This window comes from Haemaphysalis longicornis, unplaced genomic scaffold, assembly GCF_048455015.1.
Source record: "Haemaphysalis longicornis isolate Haplotype H1 unplaced genomic scaffold, Haemaphysalis longicornis Haplotype H1 scaffold_4, whole genome shotgun sequence".
In the NCBI taxonomy this organism is placed as follows: domain Eukaryota; kingdom Metazoa; phylum Arthropoda; class Arachnida; order Ixodida; family Ixodidae; genus Haemaphysalis; species Haemaphysalis longicornis.
Genome location: NW_027526361.1, coordinates 178,663,288 through 178,690,959, shown reverse-complemented (window position 1 = coordinate 178,690,959; position 27,672 = coordinate 178,663,288). Strand labels below are relative to the sequence as shown.

General features: G+C 46.1%; 1 protein-coding gene across 2 annotated transcripts in view; it reads right to left on the bottom strand.

Annotated features, from left to right (window-relative positions):
- The window catches only part of LOC144179525 (neural cell adhesion molecule 2-like), a 313,906-nt gene that overhangs the window by 58,015 nt on the left and 228,219 nt on the right, over positions 1-27,672 (bottom strand). For both annotated transcript variants that reach the window (XM_077707918.1, XM_077707916.1), the window contains exons 2-5: positions 21,771-22,136; positions 20,298-20,414; positions 4,491-4,694; positions 698-976 (exon numbers count right to left, since the gene is read on the bottom strand). In XM_077707918.1, the coding sequence (XP_077564044.1) occupies positions 698-976; positions 4,491-4,694; positions 20,298-20,414; positions 21,771-22,136 (966 nt within the window). The remainder of the gene's footprint in view (positions 1-697; positions 977-4,490; positions 4,695-20,297; positions 20,415-21,770; positions 22,137-27,672) is intronic.

Below are 27,672 nucleotides of genomic sequence, written 5' to 3'. Positions count from 1 at the left end.
AGTCGGAATTCCTGCGGCAGCTTCCCCAAGATCAGACCGTTCACCCACTTGGGCCTGTTCTGCTCACGTGGCGTCATGCTCACATGTCACGAAACGTCCAAGATGCTAGTTCGTCCTCCTGCTCTTGCAGAATACCGAGTTCCCGCAGTGGTAACAACCTTGCCTCCTGTTCTGGAAACATGGCTACAAACCCCAGTTGAACCAAACTGTTTTCATTATTTAATTTCCTCTTTACACCACCAGAAAAGTTTGTACCATTCTTGTTGAGGACGACGACGACAGTCACATTTTGCATTTGATAATGAGAGTCAGTCACTTCTTACCGCTGTCTTGGGTTTCACATTACTACCACGATTATCAATAATGTTAATGCAACGTTAGGGTATCTTCGCGGGGTACTTTCTTCCGCCCCTAGGTCAATAAAAGTAACTTTAAATAAAGCGTTATTTCATATAAATTATAATACGGATCTTCGTTTACTCATCGGTTTTGGGGGGAGATGATAATGTGCTCTGACTTTGTGAGATCATTTTTGTGAAAGTTTGTTTTTTCCATTTTTCTTTTTTTTTTAATGCTGTCCGACCAATTAAATTCATTTACGCTATCACAATGATCACACGGTCCTGGCGGGGAAGAGTGGGGTACTCGTCAAAGAATTTTGCGCAATAAAGCATATCAGTAGCACTGCTGTACTCACAGTGCACTTGAAGCTTCCAGCCGTCTTCAATTGCGCTCCCGGGGATGAGCGCATTTTCTGCCCGGCATGACAGCTGCTTCCCGGAGTCCTCACTCGTGGGTGCGAAGGTCAGGTCGCTGATGCTGCTGGCCTGCGAGGAGGCGTTCAAGCGCACTCCGGACTTCCACCATTCGATCACGGCGGGCGGCCGTGACCCGGTCGATCGGCAGCGCAGCGTCACCGGCTTCCCCGCCGACAGCGGCCGCGGCTCGCCTTCGATCCACACCGACAGCGGGCGAACTGGCAAAAGCAGGCGACAGAAGCAGAACGACACGATCATTGGAATCGTTACAACGCCACCGTACCTGAAGCAGAACGCAGGTTAGAAGGAAAGAAACTTCGCCAAATTCCAAACAAAAAGGGGCACAAGGACATTCCCTCTCAAAAAGCCGCAAGGAACGTTAATACAGTTTTTAGACTTGGAGCTCGATTTTACACCCGACCGTGTCTGATACATATACAAACCGAAAACCATATAGAGCCTTCTGCCTTTTCTTAGCGGCCACTGGAAGATGATAAAAAGGCGCATAGCTACAAATAACCTTTAAGCCGCTCTTGTCAAGTGTCAGCATTAGGTAGACGAAAGTTCTAGAAAGCAGAACATGCGCCTAAAGGATGCTGGGTTCCCTGCGGCATTTTTGTCACAAATGTTTGTGAAACTCTTTTGCAAAACGTTAAGGGAAAGGACAAACGAGCGAAAACACAGAAGGAACGCCAGAAAACGTATGTTATTCCGTACTTACATCGCATCTCACACAATATTAAGAAGGTTGCAGCAGGTTACAAAGTGAACGTTCTGTTTTCTGCCCATTGCAAGTTCTCAAAAATATGCCCTATGCTCGAAATTAAAGAAGCCACTGGAGAAAGCAAAAAGAAGAATGCAACCCGTTTCACCGATTGCATAAGTAACGTGGATTAAGAGGTACCGCTGAACTGCGGTCATGTCTATATCGGGCAGACGGGCAGATACTTCAATAAGCGTGCAAGAGAACACACACTTCCAGTACGCAGCAATTCAGGCGGTCACATGAGCGGCTATTGTAAAAGATGCAGATGTCAGCCACTACTCGAAGAAACGAGGTTCCTTAAGCGAGCTTCAGATAAAACCGAGAGGGAGATAATAGAAACCTATTACATCAAAAGAGCGAATGACAAATTCTAAGCACGCCATCCTGTCACTGTTTGATAAATAAATCCAATTCTTAGACGGGTTCTTGTAATAAAAAACTTGTTGAGCATGCTTTTCTTTTGCCATTCATTATCTCATTATCTTAGAAAGGTGTTTTGTTTTTTGGCGTAAATTTGCTTGTACGCTAGAAAAATAAACAGTTGGTAGTGAGCGCCCGTTTGTGTTCTACGTCTTTCTATTCCTCGGTCCTGTTTTATTCACGCTGTTCGGGGTTCTTCATGCACAAAAGGAAGTTTTAATGGGTAGCATTCACTGCTGAGTACCCCACAGTCACTACCATGCAACGCCAATCTTTTCCTCAAGAATGCACATTTTGCGGCAGTTACACTTTTAGTCATTTCAATAGCGAAAGTAGACATCATTTTCGTACATCATTCAAAATGAACAAAAGATACGAAAAATAAAAAATAAAACTTTCACGAAAATGATCTTACCAAATAAAAAATCTGCATTATATATGCATAATAAGCTTAATATATATAAACAAATAAAACATGGCGTAAATGGCAAAAACGGTGTAACGCCCTGCATTTCCGCAAAAATACAAATTTAGTAATAAACGTCCGCAAAAGACGTTGGAAATACGTATAAAAACAACGCAAATGTGCCGAAAGGTTCCTTTGCAGTGTCCTTTGCTGCTTCAGAAAACATCGACTATTAGCGAAGCAAAGACGCTTCGTCGCTGTTATGGTATACAGGGGTTCAAAATGAAGTCAACAGGTTTTTTGTTTAATAGACGCTTAGATTTACGTTTAGGCCACTTCTCCAGTGAGGTTACACGCAAAGGGGGACACATAATTAGGTGGTAATTATTGATGCCGGTGGCGCAATTAACTAATATTGAATAATAAATTTTTAATGGCTGCATTTACCAGTTATGTTTGTATTCAAATGTTAGACGCAATCGTGTTTCTTGGCAGTTTCATTTGGCAGAATTCTTCTACCGCATTCCTACTCCGTGATATCGAACTGCGAAGTTTAATTGCCGGTCGCATGATTACGCATGCTAGACCGTGAAGACCTGCGCAAAGCTCCTTCCCTTTGATCTGTGTTTCGATGGTTCTGAGTACTGCAGATTGCGCTAACGCCACCCAAGACTGAATGGCCGCCAGTTATAAGCCTCGACCCCGTTGTCAAACTAAACACCCGACACAGCAGGCACGTCACAAAAGGGAGGAGCTTTGCGTTCCAAGAATGCATGAGTAGGCCAATCAAGAATGCGACCCTCGGAGCGATGCACACCTCTAGCTCCGGCTTCAGATTTCCGCAACGCGGTGTTTCCCGCGCGTCTCTCGTACAGCATGAAATTCTTGCCTACCACTCTACCCAGCTCAGTGGCCAGGTTTTCTCACTTTACCAGCTACAAATTATCGCCACCATTCTTAATCCTTCCTCCTTTGCCGCCAACACGTGCCGCGCAGTGCATTCTGTAAGTTCCTGAACCCCGCTGCGTTAAAACTCGGACAAAGGAAGACCACACAAAGAAGGGATGATGCGCTAACTATAAACTGATTTATTTTCCACCAGACGCATTATTATACATAAAAAGACTGGTGCAGATCAAGGATATGAATGGTACCCGCCACGGTGGCTCACTGGCTGAGGCGTTGCGGTGCAGACAACCAGGGCGCGGGCCCGATTCCCGGCGGCGGCAGCGACTTTTCTGACGCAGGGGAAAAGCAGAAACGCCCGTGTGTACGAGATTTCGTCGCACGCTAACGATCCCCACGTGGTCAAAAATTATCCGGAGCCCTGCACTACGGCGCGCCTCATCACCTGCGTTGCGTTGGCGCGTTAAACCGTACAATCAATCAAGGCTATGAATGATAACAAGAAAATGCCAACCCATTAAATTCGGTCTCGTCTTGCATGCAAAATTCTCGTTTTGCATTAAATTCGGTCTCGTCTTGCAAAAGTGCTTGCATGCGCAAGCACTTTTAGTCCCTATCTGTGACGATGGCTGACGGCATGTTTGGATAATGGCGAAGGCTTCTAGTATTTTCCTCTCTATCTTTTTCTTGGTTCCGCCTACCTTTTTTCTTTTATCTTTTTCTTCTATTATCTTTTATATTCTTTCTCCTTTTATCTTTTTCTTTTTTTCTTCTATATTTCCTTGCTTCGTAGAACATGCACAGGCGGTGGCGCGGGCCTCCTTCGCAACGTCTGCAGAGTTGCGAAAGGGACTGTTCTCACTCTCAAAGGAAGCTTTTTCCTCACCCTCTTTCCACTCTCCCATCCTCTGCTCGTCTATCACTCGCTCTTTTGACGCATCCAGCGAAACTTCTGCCCCTTCTATTGCTTTAGAAATAATAAGATGCATTGAGATGATCAGGGTCCGGCTACTACAGCTTCCACTCGCAACTAAAAGGATGTATAGAGCATATCTGCTGTTGTTTATGCCATACTAGAAAAAACGGCGCCATAATTCCTACGGCGTATATGGGAGGCCAATTTCATCCATCCTAACACAATTCTTACAGTGTGCAAATGTGGAGGGTGGTATAAGGCAAACGATATATTTGGAGACATATGTTTAGCATATATATGAATGCTTGAGGTACTCACAGTTGAGGTCGACGGTTACACTTGCGGACACGGGGAAAGAGACGTTGTTGTTGGTGGCAAGGCACGTGAACGTCGCCATCAGGTCGTTTCGGCCAAGCGACGGTAGCAGCAGCTCGTTCCTCGAGATCCCCTGAGAGGTCACGTTGTATGCGTCGTCCAGAAGGAAGGACTCCCGCCACCACGTGACCACCGGCGGAGGACTGCCTGTCGTCAGGGTGGCCGGCAAAGGGAGAAAAAAGAAACGCAATATGCGACCAAGTCTAGTTTGTGTATTTCCTGGTTATCAGTTTTCAAAAGTTATAAAAAAGAAAAAAATTGCACTTTTGGTCGTAGATAAGACCACAGGCAGGTTTTGCCAAGAAATATTTGACCACAGTTCGCGCATTCTGCTGCCGCGATCAGAGAAACTCTCTCAAACATGCGTCAAACACTTCATCTCAAACGTGTCTCAAAGTAAACTGATATAAGTAAACACTTGTTTAGCACTTTACTTTTAAAGTGTTTCAATTTACTGGCACATTGCCAATTAGAAAAAAAAATATTTTGCTCTTCCACTAATTGCACTGTGCGGACTATCAGTGGTTTTCTTGTGCGGTATCGTACAATAGGTATGCTCCCCTCCTTCAATGACTGCACCCAGAAGACCTGCTCTTCTCAGAAGACTCGAGAGAAGACTCATGACAAGAAGGCTCGTTACATGACAAAACTCATAACTTCTACAGCCCAGTTCTTACACTATCATTTAGCCCCCCTTTCAGGCCTAAAGCCTGGAGCTCGCTATGCCACCTTTAAGGGCATCTCTCTCTCTCTCTCTCTCTCTCTCTCTCTCTCTCTCTCTCTCTCTCTCTCTCTCTCTCTCTCTCTCTCTCTTCTTTCTTTCTTTCGCTTAACTTTTCCGCAATGACCTTGCACTAAAGTAATGAGCGCATAAGCAAGCTCAAAGACATTGCCACCAAAGTATCTCAAAGGGGCCGTTGAACCCTCAGTCTTCCAAAGGCTATTTGTGACTTTTGACGGGTTTCATTGAGAGTAATCACGTTATCTTTCGATTCGATGGTGGTTTATTTAACACAAAGAAACAACATACAATGGGTATATACAGGAGGAGGTCCCGAAGTCATAGACTGCAGGGGGACCTCCTACAAAACAAGCATCAACAAGTAAAAGTTTTAACAAATAGTGGTTACAGTATTATGTTGAAACCGACAAAACAAATATTACAAAACTGAGATTGCACAATCAACGTAAAAACGCAAACAAAACATGTGATAAACGCAAACAAAATGAACTCAAATTGACTGAAGATGAGCACGTAAGCTATTTTTGAAATAAAAGATATTTGGAGCACTTTTTGCCAAGTGAGGCAAACAGTTCCATTCGTAAGTAGCAGAAAAATGCACAGCTTGTTTACCATAATTAGATTGAGCTTTATGAAGTAAAACATTGTTATGAAGGGCAAAACGAGTGCAGCTCTGAAGTGGAAGCTGGTTCGCAGTGATAATTTCGATGGGAAGCCTACCGCTGAAGAATTTAAATACTATGATGCAAAGAGAATACTTAACCAAATTAGAAAACGATAAAATGTTATGTGCACGAAGTAGCGCTAAAGAACTGCAACTGCAAGAGGTAATGATACGCCATTACGTAAATTTTGTGAACAAAAATATTTTTGTCTCTGACTATTGAAGATTAAGCGTTCTACTCTGGAGAGAACGAGCGTTAGAACATTCAAACAAATCCATTATTTACACCGCAATCAGTTGTGCTTGCACAATTTTTGTGGACGTTATAGCACTGGCATATACCACTACGACTACGCCCAGGTGAAATTACCGAACTTGCCTGCACACGCGTTAATACTGCTCTGTAATTATTTGTTACTATATTCCTGTAAATAAGAGCGCATGGTATGAAAATCACTGCCAGCCTACACATAATTTATAAACCATGATTTTAAGAGGAAATCCGCAAAGTGGAGTAAGTTACCCGAGAACCAATTCATGTGCAGCCATAAGGCAACAGAGAAAATCAATACAGTTTTCTCAGAAACATCAGATATGAAGAAAAAGGATATCAGGCGCATGTCACATTTCCCCTTCCCAGAACCTTACACCACCTTGGGAATTTCCCCTAACACTGGTAGATAATGGTTTACGTTGAAGCTGACACCAAATCGCTCACCATGCATCTTCTCGTCAAGAAACAAAGCCACAGAAATTGTGGCGAAATAGGGCACTTGTTGCTTTCCCATTGAAAAAATTGGCCGCGTATCTGCTCCTTTCGTTGCAAATGTCGTGAAAAGAAGATAATCTTTGTACACATTTGCCAAGGAAATCCCCCCCCCCCCTTTGCTTTCCCGCTCACATTTCATGCCGTTTCTGTACCGTCGCGTTCATCCCAAGGTAAACACACTAAAGGTTTGCGCAAGGCGATTTGAATTTACCGCGTTCCACTGCTACAGGCCGGGTTCCTCGATGCCAGCGCTGCAGTACGGCGGAGTCGCGCGTGAATGGAGGCGGCCGACTACAAGGTTTATAGAACCGCGTGGCCGTGCTCCACGTGCGTTCCAAGCAGAACGTGGAACCTAGCTAGTGGAACCTTTCGTTGCTGCTGCCGCGTGATTTTGTATATGCCGCCAGGAGGCGGCGGTTTTCTTCAGTAGATGTAGAATATCATTTTTTATGGAAATTCCAAGCAACCATGAATTTTTTAATAAAGGAACACTGTAAATATTTCTTGTGTAATAATTTCCTGTCTTATATTTGCGTAATGTCTTGTCCTTGTTCTACAAAGTTGACAAGTATGAACATATAAACCAGGCTTAGACGTTTACAGTTGGCTGTGAGTATATAGACTATTGGGCAGTAAGCAGTTTACTTTGGCCGGGTGGCTAAATCGAGTTACAGACGGACAGACAGACGGACAGACAGACATACAGACAGACACTCATTTAAGGGTTTAAGTAGCCCAAGAAAGACTATCGTCTTTAATAAAGCACAAAGAAGGTACCGGTTCACGCAACGCCGCCATGTTTGTCAAGGGGTCAGCCGGGCTGCTGGTGGTGCAGCGGAAAATAAGACGCGGGCAGGCGGCGACCTTAGGTGAGGCCTAGCGTTCCGGTTTGATGTTGGAATGACACGTCTTTTCGCTGCGCGCCGAGCTTTACACTCAGCCACTGCTTTTCCGTATGGCTCAACATTGAACTGTTATGCGTCTACTGCACCTCTGACCTCAACCGCGGCTGCGGCAGTTCCTGCATCGAATGTGCGTCCACCGGGCGAAGAAATCTCACTAACATTACACACCACAGATATGCTTCCACACCCTGTCAAACTGACAGACTCGAGTGTCCTCCGCGATTTTTATTGTTTAGCGTTTACAGCAGAGACAAATCTTGAATGGCCTGAAAAACGTGTGTTGTGCGTATACACAGGTCTCTACACTGTGCGATGACGTCAGAATAAAATAATCCACAGCAAGAAGATCGCACAGGTAATACAATCTAAAATATGCGTTATGCGTTCCTCGGGCACCAGCCGATAGAATAAAGCAGGCTAAGCTGAACGTAATGTTTAATGAGGGAAAAAAACATTTTACTGGGTGAAAAACGGATACGTCATGTCGGCAAGGCGTTCATCCGTGGACACGCAGTGGAGGAAAAGCATAGGCCTCCTGCGCTGGAGTTTTGGCGACATGCAGCGCTCCTAGTGGCCGACGCCTCTGGGTAGTACAAAAGCAGACGACCCTCGCTGCCCCCCATGTGTTTTCAGTTACAAGCCAGAGTGAAAGTTGGTTGTACTTAGTTTAATCGCTTTGTGGCACGTTTAAATGACTGCATACTGTATGAAATAGCTCTTAAAGTACATGCAGAGTCTAAACAAAATAATCTCCGCTAAAACAAACCGATTTATGGACTTTCGTTTGAGCGAGCTATCGCGGTCGTCGCGGCGTGGGACAGCATCGCCCGGTCGGTTTTTCTAACTTCCTGACGACCATTACCGTTCTTTCTTCTTGCGTGCGGTCGACAAAGGAAAGTTCACGAGTAGCATAAACAGGGAACGCTGCTGGTATTTGCGAAGGGTTGCTTCAGCGGGAGCATGGAAGCGAACGCACGAATCGCGCAGCCGACTCAGCTGACACGGCTGGCCTGGCACCGCCTTGAAAACGAGTGGAAATTTTGTTGTGTCTTTTCGCAAACTAAATGATTCTTGCGTAACATTTTACGCCGCACGATTTACAAACGGCAGGGTACATGTATACTAGCGAGTAGGGGAGGCAATAGAGTCAAATAAATAAATTAAGCGCTATTAAAGGACGCAAAACAAGCACCAAATCGGACAACCGCTGCCTGCAAAGATGTGTACTTCTATATATGCATAACATAGCAGCCGCATACACGGAGCGCGGCCCCGCATATTTACATACGATCATCACTGACTTTGTTGGTTATCTTCTAGTGCAGGGGTCGTCGCTAACAATCTGAACGCCGACACGCCAGTTTTGTCCTCAAATGGAGCTAGGCAGCGAGACAAGAGCAGAGAATTGGTCGCTTCCAGTTGAATTGTCCCCCATCTTCACACTTCGCCCGATTATTGTCAAATATTATTGGCAATTCGCTACTTTTTTTCTTTTTGCATTCAAAGCCCCCCTCCCTCTCCCACCCGATTTGCCGTCCAGCCCTCCGCCGTGTCGGCTGCATGCAACTCGGCCCTACAAATCAAAACGTTGCTGACCCTCATTCTAGCCTCTTAAGTGCGAACTGGGAATGTATAATGCAAGAGCGTAATTCAGTAAGTTATAGCAAACAAGGAAATCGAGCGGCCTCTCAGTTCGCCCGACCACCTTGTTTTACCGCCACTAATTTCGGAATCGCAAAACAGATTTCCCGCTTCTGACGCTCGCTGCATTTTGTCACTGAGACACGCAACAAAACGGGAAGCTAACGCTGCACCATGTATTCGTAACGGTGACGCAAACGAGCACTGTTTAATGAAAGTGCACGCATAGTGCGCAGGTACGCAAAAGAGCGGCGCACCGCAGCAGGCGAGGCAGCAGTCCGCCGGACTCGCTGGCTTTTTAAAGCGCGATCATCGCCGATTGCGTCCCTCTTATTTTTAAATGCAGAGCATTTCTTAGCCTCGCCTGTTCCTGCGTCGGACGGTGTCAACAGTTCCGCGTCCGCAGCAGGTGCGCCTCTCCTTCCCTCCTCTCTCTCAACAGCAGCTGGCGCGCAGATGCGTCGTAGTCAGCCCGTTCGCTCCGTCGCGGTCTCGGCGTAACAGGTGCGTGATAGCAGCGCGGTGGGTAGTGGAAGGGCGCGCGCTGCTTGCGCATGCGCGCTCTCCCCCGCGTACTGCTCTCCCTCTACTGCGCACGCTGCAAATATAGCGGCTAGCGGTCGCTCGTGTTTCAGTCACTGCGTTGCTCCTTCCTTCCTTGGTTGACGCTCGTGCCCACGTTTACTCGTGTCTGCTACTCCAGCATCACGGAAGAAGCGATGGAAGCAACACTGCCTTCAATCAGTACTGAGGCCCCAATGCTCTGCATTTACTCGTGTTCCCCTCGCGGGAAAGTGCGGGAATTTTTTTGATCGACTGTTGTTGAAAAGTCCTTGTCACCTAGAGGATTAGTTTAAGGCAGTGTCTGGAACCCCGCGCGGGGCACGAGATTTAGCCCCCTCGCAACGGCTCCTGCCCCGCGTGACGTCATAAATACGTCATAGTGACGTCATGTTAACAGCCATTGTTATTATATTGCGTAGTAGAATACAAAAAGCACATTTTTTTACATTTTAATAAAAAATTAGGAAGCCACTCATTTGCTAGAAGTTTTATAAAAGAATTTTTTTGTTCGTTCTTGCGGAAGCCGCCGATGCTGCTGCTGCTGGCGGTATGGCGTATCCGAAAGTGCCGAAAGCCCTGAATGCCTGAATTTCTTGGGTCGACAACGTAGATGAAGCAGATTTGATAGATCAGAATGTGCGAGAACGTTGCCGTATGCGGGGACCAAGCCAGCCTTTCCACACGGTAGCGAAATCCGCTCTCGAGTAATGCTGACCTGTGACCGCCTGCTGTATGCCGATGGTACCTGCGTTAGATCTACGACATCGCGGCCGAGTGGCCCCGTTCGAACAACCCACGTCCCACGCAAGAAAAGACACCGTCCGAGCGTGATTATGTGAGCCTGCTGCGGCATGTCCGCGCGGCGGCATCTGCTATCAACAGTTTGCACCACGGCAAGTTCAGAATGCTTAAATGGGTGGCCTGAAATCGCGGTGTGTTTTCAAAATGACAGCAGCGCGGAACTTACAGTGCTGAGGACGTAGGCTAGACGCGGCCACTGATATTTTACTGGTCGCATGTGCGCATTACAAGTGCAAACCGCGGATAGCTAGAAAAGGTAATCATTGGTGTTCCCATACATGTACCGCGTACAACCCAGCACAGTAGTTTCCCCTTTAAGGAGATTAGCAAAAAAGACCCGAAAATCGGCAGTTTGTCGCGGCTTAAATTGTGGCTTAAAATTGTTTACCCGAAATACGTTTTGTGCGCGGAAAAGTCTGGTGATCATGAGCTTCTTGCACCATAAATGCATGGTATTCAGCGCTTGAAAAGATTTTTCAGAAGAAATTATTGCAGCTGTAGTGGTGAGCCATTTCACTACAGTAAAATGTGGCAGAAATACATCTGCGATACAAAGGATGTGAAAGAGTGAGAACATTGGCAGTCTTGTATCCCGTGGCCCAGATTGTGGCTGGGTAGTTTCCATAATGCATTCAGCTCCTCACATTGGCACACACATGATGCTACGACAGATTAGGAACTGGGTCCTCCAAAAGGTACACTAGCTAGGCGCTTCATGCTATAGCTGCTGCATTGGCATAACCTTCACGTCTCTGTATATGTGGCTATGTTGGCCAGATTTTACCGATTCCCCTCATGCAAAGGGACTTAATTCAGGACACCCAGCCGACAGGGTCAGAGAAGAAGCTGTACAGACGGTAACAGGAAGGGTATACACTTGGCCGACCATCATGTCTCCAGCATATGAAAACCCATGGGTTCTACGCAGGCTCAATAGTCAACGTCAAAGAGAATCTGAAGATGTGCCTGAAACGTGAAAGTCTCAGCGGGTGGTTTGTGTCCATGGGTATGAGCAGCGAGCACACTGCAAATGTAATTGATAGGCAAAGGTCAAGGCTGTAATGGTGCGACTTTAACCAAAAGAAATGGTGAAAACCATCCCAATTTCAAACTGCGTTGATGTAATATGGGCACGAGTGACGTCATATGGACGCGCACTGTAAATGCAGTTATCTGTGTGTTAACTGTACGTTAGCACTCAAGTGATACAATCAAACGGAATGGAAGCCCCACTGGAATTGCCCAGTTATGCTTTTTTTGCGGTGGGTTAGGTTGGTGGCTATCAATTGCACAAACAAGATTCTGTGATGTCATAGAGAAATAGCTGGAAAGTGTGTATGGAACTTCCACTGCCCTACACATTTTCTGTACTATCTTACTTGTTTGAAGTTTACAATAAAATTGATGTGGGCAAAGAAGTCTTTTTAATGAACGAACCTTGTATTTTTTCTTCGTAGTCTCTGTAACAGCCTGCCTACTGTGCCCCTAAACAGTGGTCGCTAAACAAATGCCCACTTGCCAGCCAGCTTCAGGGGCTTGTAACGATTTACTAAGATTTTTCATGGCCAACATAAATTCCAAGTTATCCACGGTGGTACACTCCAGGGCAGTGCAAGTCTCAAAAGAAGTTTGACAGCAGGACTGGACACTAACACAACCAACAGGCTTCATAGGCGGAAACCAGAAGCCCACCCACACAATGCCATGCAATAAGCCAATGCAGTGAGTCTCTTGATTTTTATGCGAGGCATTCAACGTGTGGGTCGACTAGTGAGGTCTAGCTGGCCAGTTTGGGCACAAAATACTCACTTTTGTGATTTCAGACAGCTCTCAAAGGCCTATCTAGATGTCTTTGTTTTTTCGCAAAAAAAAAGTGCAAGCTCACAGTTGGGGATCTTGAAAACATTGTTTAGCCTGTCCAGCAATTGTGCGAGCCTGAGGTAATCCTGCCTATAGGTGGTCCTCATGTTTGCTAGCTCCCACAGCAAGCACATGAATGCAGTGACTGAGAAAGATGGTGGCCAAAGGGAGAAAAGGGGGTGGTTCCTGAACAACAGCCCTTGATCATCAAAACAGCAGAAAAGAGCGCTGATGACTCCGAGTCCTCGGCTGGGGTGTCGAAATACCTTCTGGCCTACGTGTACAGTGCATTCACAAACTTTTCTTTAAAAAATCTTGCGATTACACACACTCCCTCCATGGAAGGGGTTTGTTTCCGGCAAGGCGGTTGAGTTGAAATTTGTGATTAGTAACATCAACTCGCCATTCGTCCCTTTCATTTAGCATGCTTCCGAGCTTCACTTCAAAAACCCTACTTTTTCTAATTTACGTTTAAATGGATTGATTATGGAATATTCTCTTATTTACCTCTGCTCAAACAAAACTGTGTTATACCTTAAACGCTGCTGTGTCCGTGCAGGCGTAACATTCTTCAATGGTGTTGTGTGGGGTACATTAAGCTCAGTACTAATAAACTTAAAACCAGGGCAAGTGAAGTTTCCCCTATTGTTTCAGGGTATCCAAACTGTTTATAAATTTTTGTAAGCATTCTAGCTGTCTACCAATACTTTGGGGGTAACTCAACTCAGCTCACCCTTTTTTCCCATGTCTTTATTATTGTTGTGCTCTACAAACACATTCCCAGCTGGAACATGCCTGCTGAATTTAGGGCCCAAACCATTCTTATGCTATTCCACACGATTGCAGCTGTATGAAACATTGCTTCTGTTTAGTTTCAGCCTATGATTTCCAACAGGTCACTTAACTACTGTCAAAACCATATTAAAGCATTAATTGCTATTTATAACAAACAGTATTCTAACATTTTACATAAAACATTTGGTTGTTACATCAATTGACGTTTTTGTTGCACAGCCAGCCTGGTTCACATTTATCTAGGTATGAAGGACATGTACACAACAAATGCCTTACTGCAATACATTCACATGCCCGTCCTACAGCAAATTAGCAGTGACAGAAGCCACTCGTTTTGGCTTTCCAGCAGAGCTTTGGTGTCAACAAAAAAGGAATCTTTCTTGGCTTCTCTGCAGAGCTTTGCACTCAAGCAAAAAGATCACTTGGTTGTTTGGCTTTCCTGCAGGACTGTAGTGTAGCGCTAGAAGGCATCACTTGCTTATTTGGCATTTTTTCTGTGTATTGCGCCAAGAAACCCTTGCGTTTTGTTTGGAAAAGGAACTTCACACTACACACTGTGCAGAGAAAGTAGAGCTACTCACTGACTTTTTTCACAGCCACGGAATTTTCGTAGAATCACATGTCATTGACAAACACCATGTTTGCTTTCTGTCTGAAGGCGTGAATCTGGGAGAGTTGGTTTATATTTTGGGGAAAAATACAGCGACAATAACAGTACTGAAGTACAAGGAAAGGTGCTGTGACGAACAGTGTCCATGTGTTCGCAGCTTTTTTGTCCAGTTTCTTTCCTGTGTTTTTTCATGAAGACTTGCTACAGTGCCTGATCAAGCCTGTTTTTGTCTAACAAAAATATCAACAGCGAAGCACTTATCAATGCTCACATGCTGCCCATTGACACCAAAGCAGAAGTACGTTCACTGGAGTCATTTTATTGTTGAAGCCTTCCAGGATACATACAGCTTTCAGCTGTACTGCAATATTCACAAACACCAATAAAGACATTCACGTCCACATAGGTGTCCTCGGCTCCAGTTCCTGCACAAGGTATTAAGTACTCTTGGGAGAGGATAATGTCAAGCTGTACAAGAACCATTCCCCCGTAGATGTGCTCCATAACCTGTTTTTTAGGCTTGTTAGCTTAAAAAATTGTTTCAGTGGCCTGTTTTTTTCAAGCTAATTACCACCACCAGAGAGTGTGCTTTCTAGCAGTTGGGCTCTGCTGGGTATGCATCGTTGCAAACAAAATATGGGACACTGCATTATGGCCCTTACGACTAAGCATAGTCACTTAAGCAATTAGCCGAAACAGTTTTTTGCACAGCACAGAGTTAAAAAGCAAAAGAACATGAAATATCTCCTTGCAATTAGAAACTTTTACTGTTCACCCCCTCCCCCAAGCACAGAGCAGACAATTACCAGCTGTGAACACAAAAATTAACGTTAAGTTGAATTCCACAGGGTGCTCCAGATGGGTACATTGATGTCACAGTCAATCAGAATTAGTGAATCGACTGTAAGCCTTCGAGAGAAGCTCTCACCATTACTGGCCATCCAACTGAGTGTGCATGAAAGTATTGTTGTTGGTTATGTTGACTTCCAAGCCAAACACGAGTAAACAAAAAACTAGCGTACCAAAATACATAATCAGAACAGATGCAGGATGAAGTTTGTTGACTAACCGGGTTGAAGAAGGCAGTGGGGCAAAGGTTAGGGAAATAAAATCCATGCGGTAATTGTGAACGAAGTTATGAGACGCTGCCAGACGATCAGCTGGTGAGGAGGGAGGGCTATCCTATCTATCCCTTGCTACCTTTTTACTATAATTGAGCAGACAACAACCTTTCATTAAACTTGCTAGCTGGCAGTTCCACGTACCCTATGTAGAAAATTTCAAGGTAGACAAAACGTTGTTTCCTGTGCATTCCATAATGGCTGCCTACAGATTGCTTAGAATTCGCAGCTCATTTGAAGTCTTGCCTATCATGAAAGCACAATAGTATTATTCGAAGCACCACATTCGAAAAACATAGATGAACAACAAGAGCCACTTGTTTACCTTGAGCACACCAAACTTGAAAGCACTATTTAACACAAGTGTCAAGCTTGGCACAAACGGCGATCTTATTGGCATGACTTCTCCCCGAACTTGCACATTTGGAGCTTGAGCCTCCTTGCACAGGAAGCTAGGCAGTGAGCGGCTGGTTTCAGCGATTGCTAAGTACAGTGGTGATCTCGCTAAGGGTGAACACGGGAGGGCGTGGCCGCCGGTACTATTAGCGCAGCCTACCGTGCCCAGCGCCAACCATCACGCATGCGCTGTGCGGGCCGTGGGATATTTTGCTTTCAGAGCGCGCATCGCGTCATCGGAGCGTCTGCTCGTCGTCTGCTATGTTCCGTATCGTCTGCTAATGGTACTTTGGTTTGATCCGCGATTCCTGGATTCTTGCATGAAAACGCCCCAATATAAAAAGGTAAAGGGTGATATTTTTCTCCCATACATTGAATGAAGGTCGTTGCGCCTGCGCCACCTTTGAGCGACCACCTTCAAAGACTTGAATCGCGTGCTTCTACGTGCGTTTAAAAGACTGTTATAAGCACTTGCAAAAATAACGTGCTATTAAAATCTGCATGATCTTTTGATTGAGTCTGTTTGAAACAAGTGGACGAGTTACGCTGCTGTGCCGAAACCATTGTATTGGAGCTAAAGAACGAATTACCGCTCACACGGAAACATTTCTATGTGGATTCTAGTTTGCACTAATTCATACAGTGGCTGACAGCTCCACCGCTACACGCGCGATAAACATAGCAGACGACGCGCAGACGCTCCGATGACGCTGTGCGCGCGCTGAAAGCATAGTCTCGCTCGGCACGCACAGCGCATGCGTGATGGTTCGCGCTGGGTACGGTAGGCTGCTCTGATAGTACCGGCGGCCACGCGCTCCCGTGTTCACCCTTAGCGAGATCACCACTGTACCTATGCTGCCCATGGACGGGCGGCTGCTGGGCTCTCCCATTCACCAGGCCACCCACGAAAGTGGAGCTGCGCTCCCTGCATGCAGCGTGCACGGATCGTTTCGCGGGGCAGTAACGTTTCTTGCAGTGCCCCGCGAGAAAAATTGCAGAACAGGCTACATGCGAGGACGGATTGCGTTCGACGATGCCCTGCGCTACCTGACGATACTTGATTCGTGCACACTGACGCCGCTGACACTGCGTTGCTCGCGTTATCACGTCATCAAAGTCAGCTACCTCGTTAGCCACGGCGCAAAGCGCTGGAAAACTGATCCGCACGTAACACGTTTCACGCCAGAATCAAAATACAAGGCTTGGAATGCAAGTAGCGATCGGAACAAGTAGGCAACGAATGCAGGAGCATAAAGCCGATGGCACGCGAACTGCAAGACAATATGAATCTAGCAACATATTTAACGGCAACAAAAGGAGCACGGAAAAAATCGGGGCGAAGCCATAGAGATAATATACTGGGCGAAGCAGCTTGCCAAAATAGGATGCGTTAGGCTTACCAAGACTAGCAGCAGCAAGTTCACAAAAAATACTCAATAAATAACTGCAAACAATCCTCCCAACAAGAAAAAAGCGCCGCGAGGCAGCCGCTGTGCAAGGCGATAAGGATGTAACGTTGCGCAGGCTTGGGGTTGGAGCCAAGGCCGGAATCCCACATGGCTCACACACGCCGTCAACCAACGTCTTCAAATGTGAAAAAAAAATAGTGACGTCACAGGAAGTCACGTGACTAGTTTAGTTTGACGTCACTTCTGCGGGGCAGGAGCCACCGCGAGGGGGCTAGATCTCGTACCCCGCGCGGGGCACGAGACTTACCCTTAGTTTAAACTAGAAGTTTCACTTCAAATGGTCAGTGAACCTGCGAGTAGGAGAGCGCCGTCACCGTCCCGGCACTTTCTTCGGCGCTGTAAAGGTATTTAGCACTGCAAAGCTTTTTCCCCTAATGACAAGTTGATCGCCGGAAGAGACCGGACTCGTCGGGGATGGGCTGGTGACCATGTAGCAAAACAATCGGGAACATAGAGCTCATTTTGCTTCTGTCAACACGGGATCCTATGGGACCCGCGCAGCTTTGTACTACCCAGAAGTACTGCCCGGAAGCCGATTGCGCAGCGCCCCTTGGGCAGCGCAGGAGGCCTATGGAACGACGGAGCGCGAGTAGCGGAGGGGACGCTAAGCCTATCGCCGATGGCGCATGCGGAGACGCGAAGGCAAGCCGCTGAATAGCGGTGGCATCTGCGTCGGTGCGTTCGTACAGCTGCGTATTCCCCACGCGCCCGTCGTTAGTTGTAGGCGTGGTAAAATCAAGTTTGAAGAGAGTGCACAGTCGAGTACGTGGCAAAACAGGATGGAATGGAAATGGCGGTGATAGAATACCGTCACTCGTGGAACACAGCAGGGGTTGACAGCCAGTGCCGCTTCTAAAGCGACCAATTGTAACCACTAAGGCGTTCACAACGCAAACACGGGTGGTACACTCTTAGGCAAAATGGAGCAAAATTGGGAGCAAATACGGCCGTTAGGCTTCAACCGTTCATCTTCAAGTGGAGTAACTGTGGCAGAGTGTGTGCCATGTGCACAAATGCGGACTAAATGTTCGTTCCCGCCCATCCTAAAGAGCAACGGGAAGCCACAACGCAACATATAGTCACGTTGCTCCATAATTAACCTCCTTTGAAGGCGTCGTCGTTGCCATTTGGCGCATATGTCTGTGGACAGTTCTAGATTTCAACTGCACAGGCCATTGTAAGAAGTGGTTCTTTTGAAAGGTCCTTTGCGATGAGAGAAAATATCGATGTTAATTATAAGGAAAGCGCCATGGCTAAATCAAGGGGTGGGTACAGGCAAAGAGCGGCGAAGCGCGATGGACAAGCGCTTGTCGTTGAGGTTATGTTAAGGCACTGCGTTTTATAGGATTCGCCCAAGATAATCGGGAACCGCAAATAAAAGATTTCAACTGCGTTCACACTGAGACAACAGTTAGTCAAAGTAGCAAACGTTATTGCCTAAACGTAATAAATTTATACATGTTTAGCACACGAGAAAAGCGAACCGTTGCTGATGAAAACAACTACAAATTAAAATGCGGGGTAGACCTAAGTGTCTTAAAATTAGCTTTGTAACTCGGTGTGGAATTTCCTTGTGCACCAGACACCCATCCAGACGACCGCTTTGGAATACGATACCAAGAGCATTTAACGTAAGTAGCGAATACTAAGAATATAATTAGTTTTATTTATTTATTTATTTATTTATTTATTTATTTATGATACCCTCAGGGCAGAGGGGAGTGGTGTGAGAGCAAAGAAATAAAAAACAAATGAGTTGTCAGAACACCCATCTTCCCCCCGCGACTAGGCGACGAATTGATTGTGCTTTGCAAGAATCAACTATGGTTGCGAGGCTCTACTTAGATGCGAGCTTAGCAATAGTCCTTAGCGTAAGCAAAGCACAAAAATGCAAATCGCGGCCATGATCACGCGCACGAATTGAAATTCACGCACCATCTGCAGTAAATCGTAGCGTTGTGCAAAGTACTGCACGCCTTACACTTCAAAACATAATTTCTACCAAATCTCCTGTCTGTTCACGTGGCCTATTGGTAGCATATCAAGTTTCTCGGGTACTGTTACAGGATTTGGTGGCTCAATCCCCGCTGGTGCTGTTTTTTTTTTTCTGTGACTCCCTTCAGGCAGTTCCTCCTTGGGGAATATCGGATCGAACCAACTGGGTGGTGGACTCTCCGTCCGTGCACTTAATTTAGTCCCCAAAGGGTTCAATGACGGTGGAAAAGTCAGTTAGTCCCCTGTAGGATGAACGTTTGTTTCATTTTGCGTGAGAGTTTTCGTGTGCGAGGAGAGCGCGACAAACTCCGTGCTGTGGGCTTCAACAGCCGAAGCAACCTATGGGCCTCGGAGCGCTCCTCTCGTTTTGAAAGGTGAGGGAATAGGTGATTACGCATTTCTAAAAACTCAGCAATAAATTTCCCCTGATTTTTTATTGTTCCAATCATTGCTGCTCAAAATTAAACCAATCTGTAGACTTTTTTTTCTTGGTTTTCGTGATAAGGAGGACTATTTTATGACAGCGTAAAGAAACCTTATTGCTCATTTCACCGCCAGTCCATTGGAGCAACATTTTACATACTGAGTAAACAAAGCAGCAGCTCACACATTCCTAATATTTGGTTTTACTGCGATACAGATTGATACGATGGGGAGTGCAGAAATTTTGTTTCATTCAGTTTCTGTATTTGTCAAGGTGAAACACCAGATATTGGGATATTGCAGCCGCCGCATACCCCTCAATAAATTCTTTGGCTAAGTTCCAGTAGCAACTTTTAAATGTTCCGAACCGGTCATGTACATTTTTATAGTGTCGCACAGTTCGCCTCAAAAATGGTTTTACTGCTGTAATGATGTAACACAAATAATCCTCCTGTGCATATGTAGATATTGCATGATTGTGTTTTGGTTTACTTAAGTGAATGCGGTTTTCGGTCTGCAGTCATGGCTTTTTGGGGGGAGGAGTGAGGAACGAGGCCCTCTTGGTGCTAGAAGTTGTAATTACGACGCGAGGTCTGCCTCCTGCTTGTGCAGTTTTCAAGTCTACAGACGGGTTTCCTTTCCACGGCCACCTCGAAGAGAGCTACCAGTTTTGGCCACGAGCTTCGCGGAAGGAGCCGGTGGTGCGGCCAATTTATAGCGCATCCTGTACTGCTAGGTTGCATTGCGCTGTAATTTTCCTGCCAAGTACTCAAACCGAAACAGCCGACATTAGAAGTAAATGAAGTCGTCAGCTGTTGAGCCATGTTCCACGAAAAATATTCGCCGCTGAACTGTGCAACTCAGTTTTTGATTGCGAAAGTGTTGACCTTGCCATGATATTATAAAAATGTCATGAGTTCCCTAAAAACCCTCCTGCAATCATTCAATGCAATGGTAACGTACGGGGTAATCATGCAGCAGGTCAGAAAACTTACCTCCTTCAACTTGGCAAACCAGCAACAAGCGATCTCCCTCGTTGTACGGTCCGATAATACTTTTGCTCGGTAGGATTTCACCATTCTGGTCTGTTATAATGGGCTCGTTTGGTGGCACTGGGAAAAATAGAAAAGAAAAAACTATATGCGGTAAGGCTAAAAAAATCTCAAGATGATTTCGAGGGCCCAAGTGTCATTTCTTGTGGCAAATAACAACAAATGCAAAGTGTATTTTGTATTTTGTATACAAAATGCAAAATACCCAGCATAGATTTAAAAGAAATCACAGTGCATTTTCTGTAATTAAAAAGGGCAACTGTCGATGCATTTTTTCTTGAAAGAAAAAATTGTGCGAAAGATTTTAAGTCTTCACGTTCGCATGAGACGACGCAGATACAAACGTTAATATTAAGAATTATTGTCATAACATGTAAGGCCACTTTTGCCTTTATTGGTTATACTGTACTGAACAAGTAGCCTCGTTTGTACTTAGTGAAGAGTTTACTTAGTGTACTTAGGGAAGAGTTTAATATGCTCAAGAATACGCACCGCCGAGTGGACAAAGAACTACCTAATTACCCCAAAAAGAAGAGGCAGCATTCACTTCTCGGAATACAGGTCTGAGTATGGTCGTTTATTACAATAGCTCAGCTAACTAAAGGGAACGGTCCGGAAACTTGCTCCATCGTTCCAGTGCGTACATGCTGCAGCGCGCCGTTGCATAGCGAGGCAAGCGGAACTCTGCCTATTCCCGACGTTTCTGATGCAATGCACATAACTGTATTGCGAATGCTATACGTAAAGCTAGCAACTTTAGTAAGGATCATGTTGAACACATTCCTAGAGAAGGCAAGCGGGGCAGGGGGCGGCGGAAAATTAGATGGGCTTATGAGATCAAGAAGTTTGCGGGGATAAGTTGGTCGCACCTATCACAGGACCGAGATAATTGGAGATTAATGGAGAGGCCTTTGCCCTGCAGTGGGTGTAGATAGGATGCTGCTGCTCCTGCCGATGAGAATGATACCGATGGTGATGATTAACACAATCCTTGTCGAATGCACGTAGGCAAACATAGAAGGAATTTTTACCCAGTGAATCACTGCTTTAGAAGTACTGAAGGACAATGTGTGTTAGGTCACCGACGTAAGGTTACACGCATAATTCGTCCGTATTTCTATACCTCCATTATTTCACAGGCATATTTTAAATACGCTGTTGAGAACATCCTGTATTAGTAATTGTGCTGGACGCGATACTGCAGCAGAACCTTACATAGTATGTTTAGCTTCGGGCAACTAAAATTCTGCATAAGATAAACATTTCAATCACAAGACTACGAATCACAGGGCATGTTCTTGAGTGGTTGCACGAAGGATATGTAGTTGCAATAGTTACTTCCAATGAAATGAGAACGTTGGCGCCACTTTTCGCACGCGCCAAAAAAACAGCGACCGCCGTAAACAGCACACTCACGAATGACTTTGAGCATGACTTCGTAGTTCCGCGTGCGTGCCTTGCGGAAGTCGATCCTGCAGCGGTACAGGCCCTCATCGTCCTCGTGCACGGGGTACAGCTCCAGTGCCCCCTGTTGCCCCCCGCCCTCGTCCTCACTGGTGGGCCCCAGCCGCAGGAAAGCCCTGTGCCCCAGTCGGTCTGCAGGAGCGTGATGCGCCTCTGATAGACGGCTGCGTCGGGCATCGCACGAGTAGATGGGCGTTGTCGAGTCATCCTTGTACCACAGCACCAAGGACACCTCGTCGTCCGTCGTGTTGGGCGTCATGTCGCACGGCAGCGCCGCCCTCTCGCCCAGGACGCCGACCACGTGTACGCGAGGCTCGTCTGCGCAAGAGGAGCACAAGAAAATTCCTATTACAACCATTACAGCCTTTCTATGTGCACCTCAATCTACCCAATGCAATCACTCCTCGAAACCAGCCAACCAACACCTGTCCTCACGACACCCTTCTCGGCGTGATTTTTTCCATACAGTACACAGATAAATATCACCGCTTGCCACGCTCACACAAACTGTTGCATATGGTAATGTTATAGCCACAACCACCCTGGTCCCCCTTTCAACTCATACCCATCCATGACACCACATCAGTAAGTCGAACTGCCGACCACCTGGATTCTAGCCTACCATTGTGTGCTGGTAGAGACGGCGCATGCCGCCAGCAAGGACCAAGGTATTCTGGACTGAACACACCTCTCACCAGAAGAGAGGCCCCATTGGGCTTGCTGTTTTATTAAAGTTTATTCACTCGCCCACTTAGTAACTCTCTCTCTCTCTGTCTCTCTCGCTTTCCTTCTTTCTTTCTCTCTGTCATTCTCTCTCTTCGTCTTGGCTAAACGTGCTTCTGTGGCGGCCGATAGTGGTTCAAAAGAAGCAGACTCGTAATAACAGCAACTACTACCGCCCGTTTAATATACATTTTGTGGATTTTTTTGGTAATTTTGATATAACAATGATAGAAAGTTATTGCTCGCGCAGTCTTCAGTAACCGTAATAATACTCTTTCCTGCTTTTTCTACGATTCACTATGTTATACAAACAAAAAACATCGTCAACAACCCCTAACCCACGTCCTCGGCACTTCGTCCTGCGTATTTCCTATTATCGTGATTTGTCATCACTACGGCCAGCTATACACCATCATAAACTCACGAAATGGTAAGTGGATGAGTGTGCAAGCGTGCGGCACACTAGAACAAAATTTATAGAAATCGCAGCATGTAACTGAACCAGCTACTTCACGGGTGTGAATAACCGTCTTTTTCCATTATATTGGGAATTGCTGCAGGAGCAGGACATTAAAAAAAGCGCCGAAACACGGGCAGCGAGGAAAAACAAGTAGACGTCACGTCACCAAATTTATTTTCGCACGCACTACGGCGACGCGGTCGTGTGTCGTCGTCGTACGCTGTTGTCCGTGTCACATCTAAGATTGACTTTTCAGTTGGGCACAGCTCATGGCGCTCTGAGTATCATACTTTGAGTAAACCCTTTATCAACAAAGCCATTTTCCGGGTGAAACTGGTAGAGGCTCAACCCTGCGTGTGGCCAGAAAAATTTATCAAAAATTATTGTAAGTCAATGATAATTACTTCTTGACGAATATGTGCGCCGTAGGTCAGCAAGTACTCGTGTATAAGGTGAGAGAACACGGAGACGCTGGTTAATATAGTGGTCTTCCCAATTCAATGTATAACTGAGCCGGTTTGCGCAGAGTAGAGTCGCCAGTTAATCAGTAGGGCTAACCTCTTGTGCTCGAGAAGAGCAAATTCAGATCCCGTTCCGGCCTACCCACGGCGAAGTACATGACACCTTCTTTTCATGCGTGCGTGGACCGCGATAGACAGAATGAGGGTTTGCAATTCCATTCAATATTCCCGAATTTGCACGGCTGCTGCGTAATCTTGGCCCTTTTGTTACTCTTGCGCGCAATCAACCCAACGCTGCATCACCAGCCCTATTTTTGTATTTCTTGTTTAAATGTCGTTTTTAATGTGTTTTCTGTTCCTATCGCAAATATTACACAAAGGCCGTTTGTATGTAAAAGAAAACTGCTTTGAGTTGTATAATAACGTTTTGCCTGAATTGTCCATTCTGTTTGCTTTTTGCTGGACAGTGTTCACAGTATAAACGGTGCTACAAAATTTACTTGGTAAGTTATTTTATTTATATGATTGTCTCGTTCAAGAGTTTTTATGTTCTGACCAGGCGCTTGAAATGAAGTGCAGACAGACAGACAGACAGATAGACAGACAGACAGACAGACAGACAGACATATAGACAGACAGACAGACAGGCAGACAGACAGACAGACAGACAGACAGACAGACAGACAGACAGACAGACAGACAGACAGACAGACAGACAGACAGACATTTTCCTGGTTAGGTAGTCCAAGAACAGCTGTCGTCTTAAAAAACGCAACGGGAAACTGTTCATGGCGGTGGTAATGAGAAGACAGAAAACGCGACTAGACACGTTTCAGCTGCCGATGCTGTTTCTGGTGCTATGGACCAAGGTATCTACCTCAGCGGCAGCTATAAAATGTGGTCGCTTAGGGAAGTGCTCCTTGGACGATGCAAGGGAACGCAAACAGTACGCGCGGCGAGAAAAGAGACAGCAGCCGAAACCTCTCGAACCAATCGGATACTTATATTCCATGCCAGACAAATATCCCTTTAATAAAAAAAAGACAGTGCCGTCGCAACGCAAGACGTCATAATCCCGAAAGGCTCACCATTAGACATACAGGAATATACAGCGGTAAGAAAATGTAATTTTCTCTAGTTTCTAACCCGGGAGCGCACCAGTCTCTCGCTGTTATTTTTATTTATTGTTTCCTTGTTTCCTCTTTTTACGCTGTCGTCTCTAGGTCCGTTTAAAAGGGTTGTTTGAAGACGAAAACACCCCTTAAACACGTCTTCATGTTTTCTTGTAGCATTCTTTTTCCCGGGGTTTATAATGTGGGGACATGTGTTTTTCAATACTTCGACTACAACATTCGTGCTGTTGGAAGACTGTCTGCAGGAGCCTGTGTAATGCGCCCGCAAGTGATAACTGTATAACCGAAAATAAAGACATCATGCCTTATAATAAACCGTAGTGGGTATACCTATAAACCGTCCAATATTGCAATAGAATATCTACAAACCAATGAAGTTTTTGTGTTAAAGGAACACGCTAATGTACTCGCTGTTTGCACAGCCAGCAGTGTTCGCAGTTTTGTCTCTGTTAACGGTATTTGTAGCGGTGTACATACGTTAAAAGAAGTCTTACCTCAAGGATCTTTCGGTTTACTTCAGACATGCGTAGGGAACGAGCAAATGTAAAATATCTCCTTCAGATCCAGAATCAGACGGACATACTTTTTGTACCGGGTATTTCCGCGATGCACTTTGCCAAGATTCCCGGTAGCTCTGCCAAGCTGAAGAGGCGGGGTTCTTTCTCTTTATTTATCAGTTTTTAAAGATCAAACCTCGAGAATATCTCTGATAGGTGGCCTTTATTTCACAAATAACAGAATACGTTTACAAAAAAATCTTGATGCGCGGTCACGTATTGACGTGCAAACGTGTAATTCCTGAAGCCAGTGTAAAACCGCGAACCAATGGCGGGGAACATCTTGTACTAGGCTTCCTTAAATGCCACGCTGCAAAGTGGCCAGCGATCACAGCGTCGTGCAAGGGCCAGTAAGCAATTCCAAGAACAAAACTGTTACGTTTCCCTGGTATCTTGCTTCGGAATGTAGCAGTCGACCGTGGTAAATCGCTACACCATGCAACGGTAGTGAGTAAAGAATTGAAGAAACTACCGTATGCGAACTAAGCATGGGAGTCAGTGGGGTTCTTGGATTTACAATCCCGGACTCACCACGGATAGTCAGTGGGTGATACCCCGAATCCGTCGGATTACATAGGAAAATCGAATGCCGGACTGCTTCTCGCTGCGTCCGCGGTGAGCCAGAGGCTGCCAATCGGAGAGCCGCAGTAAAAGTTGTCCCCAACCTTTGTGATATACTCTGTTACCTGCGGCCTGGCCTGTTGGTCCGTCTTGTGTGGCCGCCAACTAACTTGAAAGCACTACTGAGAGCGCTTCCTGAGACAGCTGATCGGGGACACAGCAGCATAAAACAGACATTGCCTAGGGGCTCCAAAAGGGGATGCTCTAGCACGTTTCTTTTTCACTTCTTATTACTGCTTTTAGACCAAACTCTTCAATACGAACATCTTTAAAGGTCGTTCAGAACGTCGCAACGACCTTCTGCCGCAGGAGCGCAAGCTGCGGCATCCAGATCGCTTCGCTTGCTCGGAGCTTCGCTAGTGCGGTACCGTGTTACTAGACAGGGGGAAACTGCTGCTTGGTTCGCCATGAAATTATGGATAGCTTGCTTCCCCTGAAATGATTGAAAGTAAATGAATGAATGAATAGATTTATTATAGAAGGGATGGCACTCTGGCCTGTTGGGGGAAAAAGGGGAAGGGGTTCAGGGTCGATAAAGCTTAAGTTCTGTTGACGAGGTAAGCTTCCTTCACGAAGGCCCACAGTCCAAGTAGCACGTCGTTGGCGTTATTCCTTGGATAGAGCCAATCCTGCAGAGATGTGACGCCAGGGGGCTTGTGTCGTGCTCGGATTCCTTCCAGGACCCTACACGACCACAGCAAGTGGCTGATTGTCGGTCTATCTTGGTGGAACAGGGAGCACAGGAGCCGGTCTGGTGGAACTTGTGCGTTCTTGTGTTGGTGGTAGTGTTCCCAGCAAGCTACGATGTCTTCCGTAAGGGCGTGACCCGTGCGGGCCTTTGCTAGAAGAACTTGTGCAGCTCGTGGGATGTTGCGGGGTATCGGGTGCTGTAGCTCGGCAATCGTTGCTCTGAGTTCTTTCTTGCTTTCTTGTCGAAGTGTCTTCCTGCGTTCCGCAGGGGAAGGGTTATGTGAAAGAGAAGACGCTGAAGACTCCGAGGTGTGGTCGAGAATTGTCTCCCTCGCGAGCCTATGGGCCTCCTCATTCCCGGGGTTACCTGTGTGGCCAGGTATCCACTGCACTCGTATGTCGATGTTATGGTCACATTGAAAGTAAATAAATATTATTACCAGCGCCTTATCGCCCAGCGGCGGCTGGAACGTCGATGCGCGCGCTTCAGCACAAGCGAACCGCGTGACTAAGCGAGGATTTAAGGACTGATATATGAAAACCCTGCGCAGACTGAGTTTGCAGGAACTGATTTAATTGACTGATATGTCGGGGACGCGGTTAACGCGCCGACGCTTCACAGCGGATGAGGTGCGCCGTAGTGGAGCGCTCCGGATTAATTTTGACTACCTGGGGACCTTTAACGGGAGACGAAATTTCGAACACACGGGTGTTTTTGCTTTTCTCCTCCATCAAAAAAGCGGCCGACGCGGCAAAATCCAAATCAAAGGCCAACTTTCCCGAAACACTGCCTGCACAGTATTTGCATTCGCTCGTTGTAACTCGCTTTAGAAGTATTAAACGTAAGAAATTTTTGATTCACCACCTGCTGGATTCTCAGCGGGGAACAAACCGATGTTAGATGCTTTATTTGTTTGTTCCGTTTACTTCCATACGAGGTTTGTGGAGTAAAACACGCTGAATCTGAATGCCCGTCCGTGGTTCCGCTTTCGAACGTCTTTGTAGCTGCGAAGTCGTAAAGATTATCCTTTTTCCTCATCTCGGTGCTGCCTGCAAGCTTCGCAGTTACCTTGAATATTAGGAGTCGTGCACGTGTTCTTCAACATGTCGGTGGTGGTAGCTTTTTGGCGCTCTTGTGCAATTTCGTCGCAACAAAAAAGTAAACAGTACCTGAGGCACACTCATTTTGCGTTACTTGTATGTGTACCT